Source organism: Prionailurus viverrinus, chromosome B4 (assembly GCF_022837055.1).
Source record: "Prionailurus viverrinus isolate Anna chromosome B4, UM_Priviv_1.0, whole genome shotgun sequence".
Classification (NCBI taxonomy): domain Eukaryota; kingdom Metazoa; phylum Chordata; class Mammalia; order Carnivora; family Felidae; genus Prionailurus; species Prionailurus viverrinus.
In genome coordinates this window covers 34,702,022-34,719,951 of record NC_062567.1, presented here as the reverse complement: position 1 = coordinate 34,719,951, position 17,930 = coordinate 34,702,022, and the positions used below count along the sequence as shown (strand labels likewise).

Genomic DNA, 17,930 nt, shown 5'->3' with positions numbered 1-17,930 from the left:
ACTTGACTCAAACTTCAAACCTTTTCAGCATTATCCTCTACCTCCTAAACTTAGTCTCCACCCCGTGTATACAGATCTACTACTGTGCTCAACTGGACACACACATTACCTGAGTATGGGATCTGAGGGAGGACTGAGGGAGTACTGGGTACTTATAACCTTTTCTCCATCCATAGCTGTGTCTCCTCATACCCACAGCTGCTCTGGCACCGATCAGTGGCTCAGACTGTGGGGCAAGACTTTTTGGGCAATCTAATCAAGTGGACCAACGAGCCCAACATCATTATGAAAGAAGTTGGGCTCCGTGGAATCAGTAACCTTGCATTGCACCCAGGACAAGTAAGAGTGGGGAGGACCAAATGGGAATCGAGTGCTACTCCCTGAAGAATTGGGCTTACCTCTTCAGCCCAATTCTTCTTCTCCCTGAAGAATTGGGCTTACCTCTTGGTTCTCTTAGTTACCCAGGACATAGTACATTCCCCAACCTCTCGTCCAAGGACAGCACAACATCCAGTTTGTAGACTTACATAGACTGGCCATCAGACCTCCTAAACCTTGTGAACACCAGCCTTCTACTTCCTGGGCACATCTGGCCCTCAGATTCCCCATGTCTGTTCCTCTTAGGCACTGTTTTCTAAAAATCCTGTCCCTAGGGTGTTGCAGGATCCTCAGGTGGTGAGTGATCTCTGCCTTCTTCCAAATAGTCAGAATCTCTGAAGAGCCAGGTTCCATTCTTGCGAGACTTCCTGAAGAATGAGGCACGAGTGACAATGCAGGCAGTAAAGAGCCTACGGAACATCATCTGCTTTGGGAAGCAACAGAACACCAAGGTGGTATTTTGCAGCATCTCCAAGCAGCTGCGTCCACTCATCAATGATGTACGGGCCAAAGTTCCTAGGATCAGTTGGAAACAGTATGGGCTGGGACTGAGGATGAGCCCTGGAAACTGAGCAGAGGGTACTGGGGCAGGGCTGTGGGACTGTGGCAGAAGGCTGAAGTCACCAAGGGGTAGCAAAAAGGATACTTGGCTACCTGAAGCCATGCATAGGGTTGTCCCCAGTGCATTCTCCATTACAGACAGACCTAGCACACAGTTATCTACCTATTCTCTCACCAGGAGCCACTGAAGGAAAAAAAAAATGGCACCCTGCTATGAAATTGGTTCTGGAGTGAAGTGTGGGGAGACAAGTCACAACTTTACCCTTCTCCCAGATAACACAGGAACCCTAGAATGCTAGGAACCTTGTCAAAAGGACTCAAAGGCTCAGGAATCTGAACTACCTACACCAATACCAATCCATTTCACATCTCAGCCTGGGACCTGGACTGTTGTCTGTCCTGTAGTTCAGTTTTCAAAGTCTATGGTATGTGGTTTAGGGTCAGATCTATGCATGGAGTGAACACAGGAGCTCATAAACAACTTTATAGGGTCACTCTCCCTAGCTCCTTCCTCTCTGTGACCTCCCTGGTTTTACAGTTCTTTGGGGCTCCCTTTTTCCAGTTGTCTCACAAGAAAGCTGGTACTTTAGTTACTCTGCAGTGCCAGGCACCTCTATGTGCCCACAACGGGGCCAAGTGGGATGATGGCAGAGGAAATAAAGCAATGGGGGCTTATCCATCCTCTTGGGGTCTCAGCTCCTTCAGATGGAGAGTAAGCTTCCCCTCCCTCAGAGTTTTGGCTCCTATAGACTCCCATGGGGCTTGTTTTGGAACTGTGACATGAGAGAATCAAGGGAAGAAAAAGAAACTTCGTGCATTAAGTAGAGGGCTTCTCTTGGAGCTGTCTGCCCAGGGTGCTTGCTTCCCAGTTTCTGGTTTCCTTGTGGGCCAGCCAGGGAGACCAGCTGGTATGAACAGATGTGCCCCTCAGCTATTGAGACTGGTGGCATCCTCCTACCCCCACAGTAGCTGGAGCGTCAGGAACCTCTTCATCTTTGGCTTCTGGGAATCTCTCTTACTTCCTTAAAGCTTAGCTATACATTAAAAAATTTAGGGGGGGTAGGGGCACCTGGGTGGCTCAGTCAGTTGAGCGTCTGACTTCAGCTCAGGTCATGATCTCGCAGTTCCTGAGTTCGAGCCTCACGTTGGGCTCTGTGCTGACAGCTCAGAGCCTGGAGCCTGCTTCGAATTCTGGGTCTGCCTCTCTCTCTGCCCCTCCCCCACTCATGCTCTCTCTCTCTCTCTCTCTCTCTCTCTCTCTGAAAAAATAAATAAACATTAAAAAATTTTTTTTTTAATTTTGGGGGTATTTATTATCTAGCATTTAAAGGCATTTATAGTGGTAAAGTTATCAGGTTATCTTTTCTCCCATATTGCTAGAATGGAAAGTTGAGATTTATGGTCTAATCAAGAAATAGTAAACGGTTATCATGTACACAATGACAACCTGCCAGAATGAAAAGAACACTGACCCTCGGGTCATAGGATCTGGGTTCCTGGTGCTGCTTTTATGATTCACCTAGCCAGAGGAACTTAGGTAAATCTCTGTTGTTTTACCATTTGTAAAATTTTCTTCTATTATTTTGTTGCTATATCCTCTTTTTTTCTCTTCTTTCTGTTCTGTCCTTTGCAATTTCTTTAGATTTATTCTCTGTGTTTCTTCATTTTGCTTTCATATTTCCCATCTCTTTGTCCACCTTGGAAGAATTTCTGGGCTGATTCTCCTCTTACTAACTCACACTTTAGCTGTGGTTATTCTGCTATCCAACCCACCTATTGAATTTTTATTTAATATTTTTTATGAAGCAGGTCCTTCCTCTTTATTTTTCTCTTCTAGTTGATGGTGTGGTATCTGAATAGCTATTACATTATTCTATAGAGACACTACCTGACTTTTGCCTGTATTTATTTATTTACTCATTTATTTATAAGTTCAAAGTTTGGAGTTTAAAAAATGTCATATCTATATCTATATCTATCTATAGATAGGTATTACAAAATCTTCTGGATGATTCAATTATACTGTCTCTAAGGTTTTGTTTACATTGTATTATTTATTTATTTATTTATTTTAACGTTTATTTATTTTTGAGACAGAGAGAGACAGAGCATGAACGGGGGAGGAGCAGAGAGAGAGGGAGACACAGAATCTGAAACAGGCTCCAGGCTCTGAGCAGTCAGCACAGAGCCTGACGCGGGGCTTGAACTCACGGACAGTGAAATTGTGACCTGAGCCGAAGTCAGACGCCCAACCGACTGAGCCACCCAGGCGCCCCTACATTGTATTATTAATTGTATCCTCGGGTGGTGCAGGTTTTTGTTTGTTTCTCTTGTGGTCCTGGTTTTCCTGAACATTTGGTGAGTCTTGGTGGTGAGTTCTGGAAAGTTTACACTACTGACTCTTGGCCAGCCCTCTGTGAAAGTAATACCTATGACTGCAGCCCGGCTTCAGTAACTGTGGGACGTGTCCAGGGATATGTGGCCAGTAGGATGCACCAATAGCCAGTCTTTGTGGGATTCCCTGTTCTTCCTGGGTGTTGCCAGACTCGCAGGGCCCCATCCCCTCTCTCTGGTCGAGATAGCACACTCCCTGCTCTGTGGGGGTGGTATGTCTCCCTCCTGCTTGCTATTTAGCAAGGAGGATACTGGGAGGGCAGCACGGAAGGAGACACTGTGCTGTGCCCCTGGACTACCCCTCTCCGAATGACCACCCTGTCAGTTGCCCAGCATCTGCTTCTGCTCCTCACATTCAGAGCTGTTAAGCTTGGAGCATTCCCAGAACATGCCCACCTCCTCCAGCAGTCTGTTCTTGCCCACACTTTGGGCTATGGTTTCAACTTTAATTCCAATCCTGTCTGCTGTGTGTCTTTCAGGGACATTCTAGTCCTCTGTCAGGGAGGATCCCATCTACTATTTCAGAACCATTATGGATTTAAAGAGACGTGTCTCTACTATTTCTTTCAGGGATTTGGGGCAGGAAGGGATAAGTGAAGCAGTACTCAATCACTGATCTTGAGCCAAACTACCTGGGATACTTTTTAGTTAAAGTACTAACACTGAATCATCTGTTTTGTTATTATGTTCACTGTGCAAAAAATAACAACATGTATATCTATTTTGTTAAAATGTCTGCTTCCCAAACCCTACAAGTTCAGGGACTATCTGTCTTGTCCCACCACATCTCTGTTATTTGGTGCTATGCCTAGCTCCTGAGAGCTACCCAATAAGCATTTGTTCAATTAACATAGAATATACTCTTGAAAGTGTATAGTTTAGCTGTTTATGACCGTTGTTAATTAGTACAAGCTAATATCGATTTAAACAATTTTATTCACAGTATAACTAGGATAGCTATAGGTATTTTTAAAAATTTCGCTGGGGCGCCTGGGTCGCTCAGTCCGTTGAGCGTCCGACTTCGACTCAGGTCATGATCTCATGGTCTGTGAGTTCCAGCCCCGCGTTGGGCTCTGTGCTGATGGCTCAGAGCCTGGAGCCTGTTTCCGATTCTGTGTCTCCCTCTCTCTCTGACCCTCCCCCGTTCATGCTCTGTCTCTCTCTGTCTCAAAAATAAATAAACGTTAAAAAAAATTTTTTTTTTAAAATAAAAATTTTGCTGAAATTTTAGCCAAATCCTTAGCTAAATCCTTAGAAGAGAAATTAAGCTGTCAGTGTGGCCCAGGGCGGAACTGAAACTATGATCTTGGCTTCTCTAAGCCTGTGCCTTAACAGAGGGACTTACTAGCTCTGGACTCTAAGAGAATTACTCAGATACACAAACCGTGTTGCCTTTACATGGTAAACACAGTGCCATCAGGGTACTTTGGACGTGGAAATGAGATGTGGGAGTAGGGAGCCAGGCCAGGCAGGGCCAGAGGGAAAGCACAGCCGCCCATCTCCGTTTTGCTCTTCGTGGCAGGAGAGGGACCTGGTGAAGATCTCGGCCACCTCTGCCCTGGGCCACATGCTGCATCGAGTTCACAAATTCAAGCCGGGAGCCATCACCCGAAGAGAGATCTACAGTTTTCTAGTCCCGCTGCTGCTTAGCATTCAGGATAATAACACCGAGGTAGTCAAGGTACTGGCGACCTTTGTCCTGAAAGATTCCCACCCCTCCTTTTTTTGCTAGAGCAGAGCCCCCTTCCCTTTGACTCTATTTCATGAGCCCAGCCTTGGCTGTACATTTCCTGTCCACATCTTTGGTGTCATCCTTGGGGCTGGCTCTGAGCACTTTTACCCCCTCTTTTGGGTGCTATTGATCTCATCCTGATATGGTTCTGTTTCCTGAAGCTATTTATGTCCCATGTCCTGAACAAGGTCCCACGTTTTACCTGATTCCAGCTCCAAACCCTCAACTGAGCCCCCTGGGGGCTACCTTCATGGTCTTCCACTTAGCCTCCTGCCCTGGCTCCACAGAGCCATAGGAGTGAGGCTTTGGGGATCCCCTTCTCTCCATCCCATAGGCCTGTGGAGGGGCCCTGACTGAGTGGACTAAGGTGATTGGCTGGTCATCACTCACACAGACATTCCAGCACACCACCCTCAGTGATCACATCCAGGTATTGGAAGAAACGTGCAAGTACCTGGTGAGTGAGAGTCTCTGAGAAGCCAGGCCACAATACTCATGTCAGGAACCCAAAGGCAGGCTAAGAGGCTAAGGAGGGGAGGGCTGACAGAAGATACATTCTTTCTTCCTCAATTCTCATTCTTTACCATCAGCAAAATCTGAGAACACACATTTGGGAGGCCAGTCCTTGGTTCTTCATATTTGATTCTCTTAGCATCCCAGTGTCTGCTTTCAGAGGCTAGGGAGGTCATGTGAGGGTAGTAGATGGCAATGGGGCAGAGGTTTTCTGGTGACACTTGGCAGGAAGAGATGCAGGCAGGAGTCATCAGGGCTTTAGTGGTCATGGTGTTAGGGTCTGTGGCTCCTACGAAGTCAAGAATAGGGATGAGGTCAGGAATCCTTGTTGAAAAGTAAATATTTAAGGGCTAAGCAAGTAGATTAGGAATTAACATTAGTAATTTTAATATTATGGACTTGGGTGCTTATTGCCTTACACAGGTAGACCACTTTAGGTTTACAAAGCACTTTTATATCCATTATCCCACTGGAGCCTTGCAATTCTGGGAAGGATGGGCAGGTCTTATATATCCACTCTTAAAGATCAGAAAACCGAAGCCAGTTTGCATTCCCACCAAGAGGGTTCCCGTTTCTCTACATCCTCACCAGCATCTGTTGTTTCCTGAGTTAATTTTAGCCACTCTGACTGGTGTGAGGTGGTATCTCAATGTGGTTTTGATTTGTATTTCCCTGATGATGAGTGATGTTGCAGCCACTTTGGAAAACAGTGTGGAGATTCCTCAAAAAGTTAAAAATAGATCTACCCTATGACCCAGCAATAGCACTGCTAGGAATTTACCTAAGGGATACAGGAGTGGTGATGCATAGGGGCATATGTACCCCAATGTTTATAGCAGCATTTTCAACAATAGCCAAATCATGGAAAAAGCCCAAATGTCCATCAACTGATGAATGGATTAAGAAGATGGGGTATAATACAATGGAATACTACTTGGCAATGAGAAAGAATGAAATCGGGCCATTTGCAACAACATGGATGGAACTGGAGGGTATTATGCTAAGTGAAATAAGTTAGTCAGAGAAAGACAGATACCATATGTTTTCATTCATATGTGGAACTTGAGAAACTTAACAGAAGACCATGGGGGAAGGGAAGGGGAAAAAAATAGTTTAAAACAGAGGGGGAGGGAGGCAAACCATAAGAGACTCTTAAATACAGAGGACAAACTGAGAGTAGATGGGGGGGTGGGGAAGAGGGGAAAGTTGGTGATGGGCATTGAGGAGGGCACTTGTTGGGATGAGCACTGGGTGTTGTATGTAAGGGATGAATCACGGGAATCTACCCCCAAAACCAAGAGCACACTACACACTGTACGTTAGCCAACTGGCCAACAAATTCTATTAAAAAAAAAAAAAAGAAAAGAAAACTGGAGCCAGTGTCAGAGTCAGTATTCAGCCCTGGGTCTCCTGGCTCCACACCAGTTGTGTTTCCCCTTATCATGTTGGTGTGAAGCAGCAAAATCCTCTTTATGAACTTCCTGCTAAGTCTGCCCTGTCACTGGGGTAGGGATCTCTGAGGTTCCAGGTTGAAGCTCTTTCAGCTGACTAAAGACAGAACAGTGCTGCTTGTGGACAGGGTGAGGGGGGTGAGGGGACCTCTAGTGGTGCTCCCAGGCACCGCCCCCCCCCCCCAGCTCCTGGTCAGCACCACCCCTCTTTGGCTCCGCAGGTGGGCACAAAAAAAATACAGCTTGTGGGGGAGTTTCTGTCCCAGAGCTTCGACTTCCTGACGAGCCCTCAGTCCTTCCTACGGGAAGCTGCCATCAACTTCATAGGTAAGATGCTTCCTCCTGGCAGCTTTTCCCTCTTGTCTTCAGCAAGGGACCCTCCTTGACCTTCCACAAGGGCTAAGCCAGAACCATGGTACTGTGAAACAGGTCACTTCCTTTCCTAGCTCTGACCTGATTAGAGAGGCTGTCCTGTGACCCAGGCTCAAAGTCCATGTTAGAGGGGCACCTGGGTGGCTCAGTCATTTGAGCATCCGAATCTTGATTTGGGCTCAGGCCCTGATCTCACTCTTTGTGAGATAGAGCCTCATGTTGGCTCTGTACTGACAGAACAGAACCTGCTTGGGATTCTCTCTCTCCCTCTCTCTCTTCCTCTCCACAGTTCACCGGCTCTCTCTCTCTCAAAATAAATAAATAAATAAATAAGCATGAAAAGAAATCCATGTTAGAAAGGCTGGAGGAAGAAGAGAAGGCTCTGTGCCTTTGCCCCACTCTGTGTGGGTCCACTCACACTGACTGCACTCTGCTTTGGGGGGAAAAGAACCATACATGTTTGAAAAGGAAACAACTATTGCTTCCACTGGAACCCCATGGATTTTAAAAAATATTTTTGTTTCAAATTATAATAGCAGCACAATGTGTGTTTGTGTTAGAAAACTTAAAAAAATTCAGATTGGCAAAAAAGAAGAAGATAAATAATGCCAGAAATTCTACCATTTGGATTTAACCACTGCTAACATTCTAGAATTTTCCCCTAAGAATATACTACACACACACACACACACACACACACACACACAGCCATTTTAAAAACCATGAAGTTTGGTATACTGTTTTTTCCCTTGCCTATCACAAATACATGCCATTACATACCCTTCAACATTTTTTTTAAAATCACTGCATAATATTAATTCCATTTTACAGGTAGATTTATGAAACTATTTAACCAGTTCTTATTTTTGAATATTGAGACTGTGTCATCTTTTGTTTTTATAAGCAGAGAGACAGTGCTTAAATCTCTACATGCCATCATGATTATTTTAAGATAAATTTCTTCAAAAATTTTTTTTTCTTAATGTTTGTTTTTGAGAGAGAGAAAGCACGAGCAGGTGAGGGGCAGGAAGAAAGAGAGGGAGACACAGAATCTGAAGCAGGCTTCAGGCTCTGAGCTGTCAGCACAGAGCAGGACACGGGGCTCAAACCCAAGAAGTGTGAGATCATGATCTGAGCTGAAGTTGGATGCTCAATGGACTGAGCCGTCCAGGCGCCCCAAGATAAATTTCTTAATAAGTAGAATTGCTGGGCCCAAAGGGTAGGCACAATTTTAAGGATTTTGGTGCTTAAACTGCCGTCTAAAAAGTTGCAATCATTTCCCATTGTTACCAGTACTGCATGTATGTATCCATGTTGCAGATATTTGCTAACCCTGGGTAGTACTTTAACGTTCATTACCAATTTGATAGGTGAAAAGAGTAGCTTGCTGTTGTTCTGATTAATATATATTTTTTTACCAGTAGTGAGATTAAACATTTTTCCCATGTTTACTGACAATGCATATTTTATTTTTGCAGATTAGTTAGTTGCCTCATGCCCTTTGTTCATTTTCCAATTGGTGTGGGAACCCCATGGAGTTTGACACCCTGGATTCATGCCCTACTTGTCATCTGCCAACAACATTTTCCTGGGTCACAGCTGCTCTGAGCATTGCTCTTTCACTAGAATACTGACACGTGGGCCACAGGGAATCTTGGAGAAACATTTCTTGCTAGAACTGGTTTACACACTTCCTTGTTCGCTAGAGGGGGGGAAAGGGTGGCCCAAAGGTCTGGAATTCTGAAAGGACTTTACATCTGTCCTATCCTTAGGATTAACAATTAAGAGGTTAACCATGAAACGAATTCACGAGGATGATGTGGAGCTGTTACAGAATGGTGAGTCGGGGCCTTGTACCTGGGTTCTGGGTACCACAAGGCATGGGGCAAGACAGAAAGGGGAATCCCTTAAGGACATGTTTTGTTACTTTAAATAAAGTATGTCTTTACCACTATAAATGTTATATGGACAAGGAGAAAATGGGGAGAAGTAGGAGGAAGAAAACAAGTTATCCATTGTGTTGCTGCTTAGAGAAAAACAAGGCTAACCAAAATGTTCTAGTCCCTCAAAATTTATCATGTGCTGTCAGTTGCTGATGCTACAGTGGTGTTCAAGGGAGACACCCCCTGTCCCCTAAAGAACTTGCAGTTTTGTGCTCTTTTTTATTGCAGTAAAAATATTTTAAAGTTAATTTTTATTTACAGAAGAAATGCATGAATGTAGTCTGTTTGCAAAAAAAAAAAAAAAGGGAACATTATTGATAAGGGTAAAGTTCTTTTTTGGGGGGTAAAGTTCTATTCACCCTCAAGTCTGGCTCCTCTACCCTCTTCCCCTGTTTGTTATGTAGTCTTGTATGCTTTTGCTGTGTACACATAGAATATATATGTTATGTAACATATAATATATACTGTAATATATTATAGGATATACAATGTTATATATATGCATACATACATATATACATATATATATATATATATATATATATATATATATATAACTTTCTGCAACAGATATATGTGTGTGTGTATACACATATGTCTCCTTGTATACAGGTGTAAGTGTTTCTCTGGGCTGGATACCAGAGAGTAGGCTTTTATCATGCATATTGAGCTTAACAGGGTTTAGAGTAAAACATTTTAACCTTCCTTCCTGTGTTGACATGAGTTCCAATTACCACCCCTCCCAATTTACAGGCTTTTGTTACTGAATATTTTAGTTCCTTTTTTTTATAACCCAGAACTTAGATACTATGATTCTTGTTACATTATACAAACAGTGAGGGCTTACTGCAGCTTTATATGCTCTCCATTCCTTTCTCTATCTCTAACCATCCTTCATTTTTTTTCATCCTGAAGTACACTTTTTAGAAGTTTCTTTAGTGCTAGTATCTTGATGTTATGCTCTCTTGGATTTTGCTTGTTTGTAATGACTTTTTCTTATCACCATTCTTGCAAGGTAGCTTTACTAGTGGCACAATTCTTTTTTTTTTAATTAACAATTTTATTTTTTAAAAGTAATCTCTATATCCAATGTGCGACTCGAACCCACAACCCGGAGATCAAGAGCCACATACTTCCCTGATTTAGCCAGCCAGGTGCCCCTAATAGTGACACAATTCGAGACCAACAGTTTATTTCTCAGCACTTTGAAGATATACTACTGTCTTCTGGCTTTCTTTGCTGCTAAAAGGAGCCTGCTGTCATTAATTTTTGTTCCTTTGCAGGTTAGTCTATCCCTTTTCTCCAGCCAATTTAAGATTTTTCTTTTAGTTTTTAGCATAGCAAATAGGGGACCTGAGTGGTTCTGTTGGTTAAGCATCTGACTTTGGCTTAGGTCATAATCTCACAGTTTGTGAGTTTGAACCCTGCATGGAGCCGGCTTTTGATCCTCTGTCCCCCTCTCTCTCTCTACCCTTTCCCCACCTGCTCTCTCAAAAATAGCTAAACATTAAAAAAAAATCTAGCAAATAGTATAATAAACCCTCCAACCCTGTCCCCCAGCTTCAACAAGTATCAACTCATGGTTACCTTGTTTCCTCTGTTTCTCTACCTACACCCCTCCCTGCCAGCTTATTCTGAGCCAAACCTCAGACTTCATATTATTCATCTATAAATATTTTAGTATATATTTCTAAATGATACTCTTTTAAAAATTAAAACATTAAACAACTGTTTTAATAATAGACATGTTTTGGAGTAGAATGCAAATTATACATGAATTTTTAAGATAAAGAGGTTCTAAAGATTTGTGGAGTATATGAGATTTGAGGTAATTCATCCAGACCCTTGAGGCTACGCATTTATTCTCTTCTGCCTCTGAAGTTAGGGGTACTTCAGAGAAGTGTTTCCTAGTCCCAGTCTCTAATCCTCCTAATTTCAGAGGCTGAGTCATTTGTCCACGATCATAGAAGTGAATTACTGGGAGAGCCAGAGCTAGAATTTCCAATTCAGGGAACTTTTTTTTTTTTTTAAGTTTATTTATTTATTTATTTTGAGAGAGAGAAATGGAGGGGTAGAGAGAGAAGGAGAGTGAGAGAGAATCTGAAGCAGGCTTCACGCTGTCAGCATGGAGCTCCATGCAGGGCTCAATCCCGTGAGCTGTGAGATCATGACCTGAGCCGAAGTCAGACGCTTAACTGACTGAGCCACCCAGGTACCTCCAAATTCAGGGACCTTTGCACTAATGAATGCTCACTCCATTGTCCTTTAATTTCATCAAAGTCCTGAAAAAGAGGGAACAGGAGTTGGGGTGTGGAGGAAGAAGAGCTGAGATTCCCAACGTATATCAGAAGAGAAATTTTACCTCCCCTGCAAAATCCTTTGGTCCCTAAAATAGCCAAACAGCCATACCTATGTTTGCTATAGGAGGTACTTCTGCACTTGCTCTCAATTAAATTAGTTTCTTAATTATTAAAGACCTGCTGTCTACCAGGTATTCTTCTAAGCCCTGGGAAATTGCAGCGAACAAAACTGATGTCCCCACCCTGCTACAGCACTCCTTCCAGTGGGGTAGGGGAGGAGCCCTAACCAAGTACATATGTGTTAGATTGGCACTATGGAGAAGGTGAGGCAGGACCAGGGATCCAAGGGTCAGAGGGCGGGGCAGGGGTGCCCCCACTGATAAGAGGCATTGGAGCGGAGACCTGGAGGAAGTGAGGGAGTGAACCATCTGAGTAGCTGAGGGAAGAGCACCTGGCATGTTCAAGGAGGAACAAGAAGTCAGCGCGTTCATGTGGAGTGAGCAAAAGGAAGAATAGGAGATGAGCTCAGAGAACAGCAGTGGGGCCAGAATCCTGCCAGCCTTTTCGGCCATGGTAAGGATTTAGGACTTTGCTGTGGGTGGTAGGGATACTTCAGGAAACACAGTTCTCAACTCCTCCAAGGTGGGGGGGGTGGGGTGGGAAGGATTCAGGGTGCTTGTGCTAAGTGGTGCCTGTGTGATTCATTCCAGTGCCAAATGGAAATGATGCTTGAATTCTTCCATGCCACAGTTTGCTTCCTTTGATGCAGAGACAAGATGGAGAGAATGTTGGCTTTTACAGCCCTGCCCGTGTGTGGGTCCTTGTGTACACAAGAGTGGGTGTGCGTGTCAGAACAGCCTGACACGAGTACCACAGCTTTGCTGTTGTCACTGTTCTAGTGCTGCACATGCTTGTCCTCAGGGACCTGCCTTCTGGTTGGAGCCCACTTACCTTCCTGGGACCTGCTTCGAGCTAATACTCTGGATATGCTGCTTTTAAAGGGATGGTGGCTATGGGGTGCCGGGGTGGCTCAGTCGGTTAAGCGTCTGATTTCAGCTCAGGTCATGGTCTCACGGTTCATGGGTTCAAGCCCTGTGTCGGGCTCTGTGCTGACAGCTCAGAGCCTGGAGCCTGCTTCTGATTCTGTGTCTCCCTCTCTCTCTGCCCCTCCCCTGCTTGCACTCTGTCTCTTTCTGTCTCTCAAAAATAAATAAATGTAAAAAATAAATAAATAAAGGGATGGTGGCTCATCTTTCAGAGGAAATGCCTAGCAGGCACTGCAGAAAGACAAGTTTTTGTTTCCTTTCTGGCTTATTCACTGCTCTTTATCTAGAGAGTAAAAAGTGGTGAGGTAAATGAGTTTTAAGGGTCTTTTCTTCCAAGTCAATGTGTAATGAAAAATACAGGCTCCAATGTCGGCTAGCCCAGTTTCAAATACTGGCTCTCTCAATAACGAGCCGTGTGAATTTGAGCGAGTTACTGTCTCTGTGCCTCAGTTTCTTCATTAGTATCGTGAGGATAATAGTGCTGATCTTAAACATTGTTTAAGTATCAGATACAGATGCATGTAAAGACCTGTGCTTTGCTGGGCACAGACGTGTCCCACAGAACCTTTGTGTTGAGTTGGCTTAGTCTTCTGGACCGAGGCCAGGCAGGGTGCCAGAAGCAGCTGGCAGAGAGGGTGCTCAGAGTTCTGGTCAAGGAAGAATGAGTTTGTTAGCTGCTGTTAAGAGTAGCCATGCCTTCTCCTGCCTCCCAGTGACCAGGTAGCAGCATCTGTCCCATTAGGGCTCTAACCCTGGCTTCTGACCCTAATGTTTTGTACCTCTATTGCCTTCTCATTTTCTTTACAACTGAGGTCTCTACTGGGTAGTAGAGCCCTATTCCCAGTGACTGGAGCATGTCAGGGAAGGTACACCTAGAATGAATACCCTAGACTCCTCAGCATACCAGAGAACTGCCTTCCTCATCCCAGCGAGCCTCTCAGAAAGACTGCCTAAATGATGTAGACAGGAGGGACTTTTTTCCCCAACAAAAGTAATTCCGGTTACATTTACACCCATATCTAGTGCCTAACAAACCTTGTGATCACGAGATGGCTCTTCACAGGATTTATGTATTTACTGTGTAGCTTGAGCCCAGTTCTTCCGCCTGTGCTAAGTACAAATGAGATCAACATGAAGCGTAGACTTTGATGGGCTTGAAGGCCCTTTTGAGCCAACACCTGTCCTATTCTCTTTATTCTTTGCATGCTAAGTAATTTCCAGTCTCCATCCCTCTGTTCCCACCTGGATCTAAGCCCCCCTGTAGGGCATTCCCTAACTGGACCATTTTAACAACCTCCACCCCTGTCTCTTCTCTACACAGAAGCCAGATTCTCTTTGAAACATGTACATTGAATCATGTTGCCCCTTGCTTAAAACCCTTCAGTGGCTTTCCATTGTTCTTCAGGTCGAAGTCTGGTCCCTTACCTTTGGCCACGAGGCCCTGATTGATCTGGTTTCTGACTATCTCTCCACCCTTAGCCTATAGCACCATCCCCCCCACTAGAAGGTGCAGCTACACTGGCTACTTTCTACATTGTGAATAGAAGCCCCCATCCCAACCTTCAACCTTCGGGAGTGCTTCTGCCCTTTCTCTTCATGTAGCTTCTTACTTCTCAGCTCAAATGTTGCCTTCTCAGAGAGGCATTCCCTGACTGGCCTATCTAAAGAGCTCCTTCCCAGGTATTCACTGCCATTACTCTGTTAAATTCCCTTCCTCATACTTCATTTACATTTGCTTGTTTGTTTTGTCTTTCCTCCACTAGAATGTTAAGTTCTTGAGGGTGGGGAATCTTTCTTGTTCACCACTGTACCCCTAGCACCTGAGTGGATAGTAAGCGCTCAGTAACAGCTGTTGAAAGAATTAATAGTTATTGTTTATAACAGTGAAAAATTGCAAATGACCTAATTATTCACTAATAGAGAGTTCATCAAAGAAATTATGATAGAATCATGTGATTGGATATTACAGTGTATAGCAGAATATTTTGTGGGAAGAAAAAAATGTAAATCTTATTTTTGTAAAAAGAAGTGTCCATATTCGGTATTTAAAAAAATACTACTGGCGTGACTGACTGGTTTAGTCAGCACAGCGTGCAACTCTTGATCTCGTGGTCATAAGTGTGAGCCCCATGTTGGGCACAGAGATTACTTAAAAAATATATACTGCAAAGATAGGAACGAAAATATTAACAGTCTTATCTCTGGGCGAGGGGTGAGTGATTTTTCTTTCTTTCCTTTAAAAAAATGATTTCTATTTAAACATTTTTTCTACAGTAAAAGAAGTATTACTTTTACGGTGACAAAAATTATTCTAAATGAAGTTATAGAATAATAACCTGGCATGTGGGGTGGAAAAAAATGGCATCCTTGGAGATTGAGAATCTGAGTTGACCTCCTTTCTGGTTTCAGCTATTGGAAGTCTGAGGAATGATCCTGTGGAATCTATCCAGTCTTTGGTCACTACTACCCTGAAAAACCTTGATGAATATCTTAATCCCGAGTCTATCTCTGCTTCCAGGATGAGCCAGCTGAGCAATAACATCTTCAAGGTCACTGGCATGAAAACCTCAGAAAGAAAGAAGCGACTGTTTAAGACTGTCAAACAGGAAAGAGATGATGATGACAATCAGAAAAAGAATATCTGGAATTGGCTTCGAGGCCCTCTAAATTCCTTGTGCAACTGGCACAATAGGAGGGTGAAAACTACTCCACTCATAATAGGCAATTCAGATAAATAATCAATATGGTCACAGGTCCCAACATCTGAAAGTCCACCTACAGAAGCTGGGCCTGCCCCTAAATAAGTTGCACCTAATTGCTCTGGGACTGAAGCCTTTTCCATTTGTTGTCCAGATAAGCAGTACTTTGATTCACAGTAGCTCTCCTACCTTTTTCCAACTGGATGGGCTACCTGGGATTAAACCCAAGGAGGCGGTTTTGATCCTAGAAGGCACAGTATGTGTCTCTCCCTAGGGGATTGTTGGCTCTCAGCATATACATTTGTCAATAAAACTTATTTTCTCATCCTAAGACAAGGTGACTTTCATCCTAGTTTTGGGGGATTGGGGATAAACCTGAGTGACAGGGACAGCTTTGTATCTCCTTCAACCTTCAGGTAAAATTCCAAATGACGAGAGTGAAGAGGAGTAGGATGGTGGAACAGCACACCCCTTGGTTTCTGATCCTTTGCCCCCCACCGCCTCACACCTTGGATGAAACTCCCAGGCCTGACACACTTATATGGGCACATTCAGATTTCAGGTTGGAACAGAAAAAGGTAGGCTGTGGGTGTAAACAGTGGAGTGGCAGTAACACCAGCCCCATCTCTCTCACTTAAAAAAGCACATCAGATTGCAACAGAGTAAGTGACATTCTTGTGGGGATAAGTTTGAGTCCATTCTAATTTGTTTTTAAAAATCACTCTAGGGGTGCCTGGCTGGCTCAGTTGGAAGCGCATGTGACTCTTGACCTTGGAGTTGTGAATTCAAGCCCCATGTAGGGTGAAGAGATTACTTAAATTAAAAAAAACACACACACACTTGGGGTGCCTGAGTGGCTCAGTCACTTAAACATCTGGCTGTTGATTTGGGCTCAGGTCATGATCTCACAGTTTCATGGGTTCAAGCCCTGCATCGGGCTATGTGCTGACAGTGCAGATCCTGCTTGGGATTCTCTCTATCCTTCTCTCTCTCTACCTCTCTCCTGCTCATGCTCTTTCTCTCTCTCAAAATAAGTTAACTTAGAAAACAACACTTAAAAATCACTCTAAAACCCAGACTTGAATCCTTGCTCCCTCTCCCACATAACCATTATTAGTGACTAGTTCTTTTATCCTACCTCAGAGCTCTGCACTTCACTGCTGTGCGTCTGACGTCTCATCTAGAAATGGCCTTGATAATACTGCCTGTGGATCCTCCAGTATTGTTTCTCCCCTTCTTTTTTTTTTAACTGTGTGTTTGGTTGCCTAGAAAAATGAATATGTTTCCTATCCTGCCTTGCTGCTAGGTCTGACCCACCCAGGTGGGTGGAAGAGAAAGTAGCATATATGACTTCCAAGACATGTTCTTCAAGGGCAGGGGCCCATCCATCTTTGTCATGTCTCCCTGGTGACTGGAACGTAGGCATGATGGTTGGAGCTAAATAGCTATCACAGATCATCAGGAGGAAGTGATCACTGAAGATGGCAGAACACAAGGATAGAAAAAACCTAGGCCAGTTATGACGGTAGAGCTGTTTACCAGTTTGGATACCTTCAGACTTTATCTGGGGGGTTGGAGGGTTAGAGGTAAAATTTTATCTGTCTTACCCAATGCTATTTGAGTTTTTTGTCACAGGCAAAACCCAATCTTGATGGATTTACTTAAACTTTCAACATTGCTGTACAGATTAAAGAGGATAATGAATATGAAGTGCTTAGCAGTTTGCCAGGCACAAAGTAAGAGGGCAATGATTTTTTTTGTTTGTTTTTTTTGACAAAGGTCATGCCAGTTAGGTATTGGAACTTGGTTCTTTGAAGTTTGAAAGATGTGGAAAGACCAAAGAACTAGTTCCCACTCTGGTCAAATTGATTAAATTAATTTCTTTGAAGTTAACCATGATGAGAATGGTTTTGATTGCTTCTGAATTTTATGAACTTTTAGATAAAATCTTTCTAAAACTGTTTTCCTCCTATTTAAAAATGAGAATATCAAACTTACCTTATGGGTGTTATGGACTGAAAGGAGATGGCTGTGTACTTTGTATATAAATAAGTGTTTACTAATGGCTATAATTATTACCTGGGTATGATGGTTAATTTTATGTGTCAACATGGTTGAGCCATAGCTCCCAGATATTTGGTTAAACATTATTCTGGATGTTTCTATGAGGATGCCTTTGGATGAGATTAACATTGCAATTGTAAATAAGTTAATCAGACTGCCCTCTATAATGTGGGTGGGCCTCATCCCATCAGTTGAAGACCTGAACAGAATAAATTCCTGGGACGCCTGGGTGGCTCAGTTGGTTAAGTATCTGACTCTTGATTTTGGCTCAGGTCATGATTTCATGGTTTGTGAGACTGAGCCCTATGAGGGGCTCCATGCTGATGGCATGGAGACTGTTTAGGATTCTCTCTCTCTCTCTCTCTCTCTCTCTCAAAATTAATAAATAAACTTAAAACAAAACAAAACTGACCTCCTGAGAGCTAGAAGGAATTCTACCAGCAGATGACCTTTGGACTTGAACTGGAACATGAGCTC

The 17,930-nt window shown here is 43.5% G+C and overlaps 1 protein-coding gene across 11 annotated transcripts in view; it reads left to right on the top strand.

Annotated features, from left to right (window-relative positions):
- LOC125169584 (maestro heat-like repeat-containing protein family member 1) overlaps nt 1-15,705 on the top strand; it is a 97,885-nt gene extending 82,180 nt beyond the window's left edge. For 6 of the 11 annotated variants that reach the window (XM_047865042.1, XM_047865043.1, XM_047865045.1 and 3 more), the window contains 7 exons: nt 199-339; nt 705-878; nt 4,856-5,014; nt 5,400-5,522; nt 7,251-7,356; nt 9,174-9,239; nt 15,100-15,705. In XM_047865042.1, coding sequence (XP_047720998.1) covers nt 199-339; nt 705-878; nt 4,856-5,014; nt 5,400-5,522; nt 7,251-7,356; nt 9,174-9,239; nt 15,100-15,428 — 1,098 coding nt within the window. In that variant the 3' untranslated portion in view covers nt 15,429-15,705. Of the gene's footprint in view, nt 1-176; nt 340-653; nt 879-4,855; nt 5,015-5,399; nt 5,523-7,250; nt 7,357-9,173; nt 9,240-15,099 lie in introns of those variants that run through there. The other 5 variants (XM_047865044.1, XM_047865051.1, XM_047865050.1 and 2 more) reach the window with 5 other exon arrangements.
- Nucleotides 15,706-17,930: the final 2,225 nt, after the last annotated feature.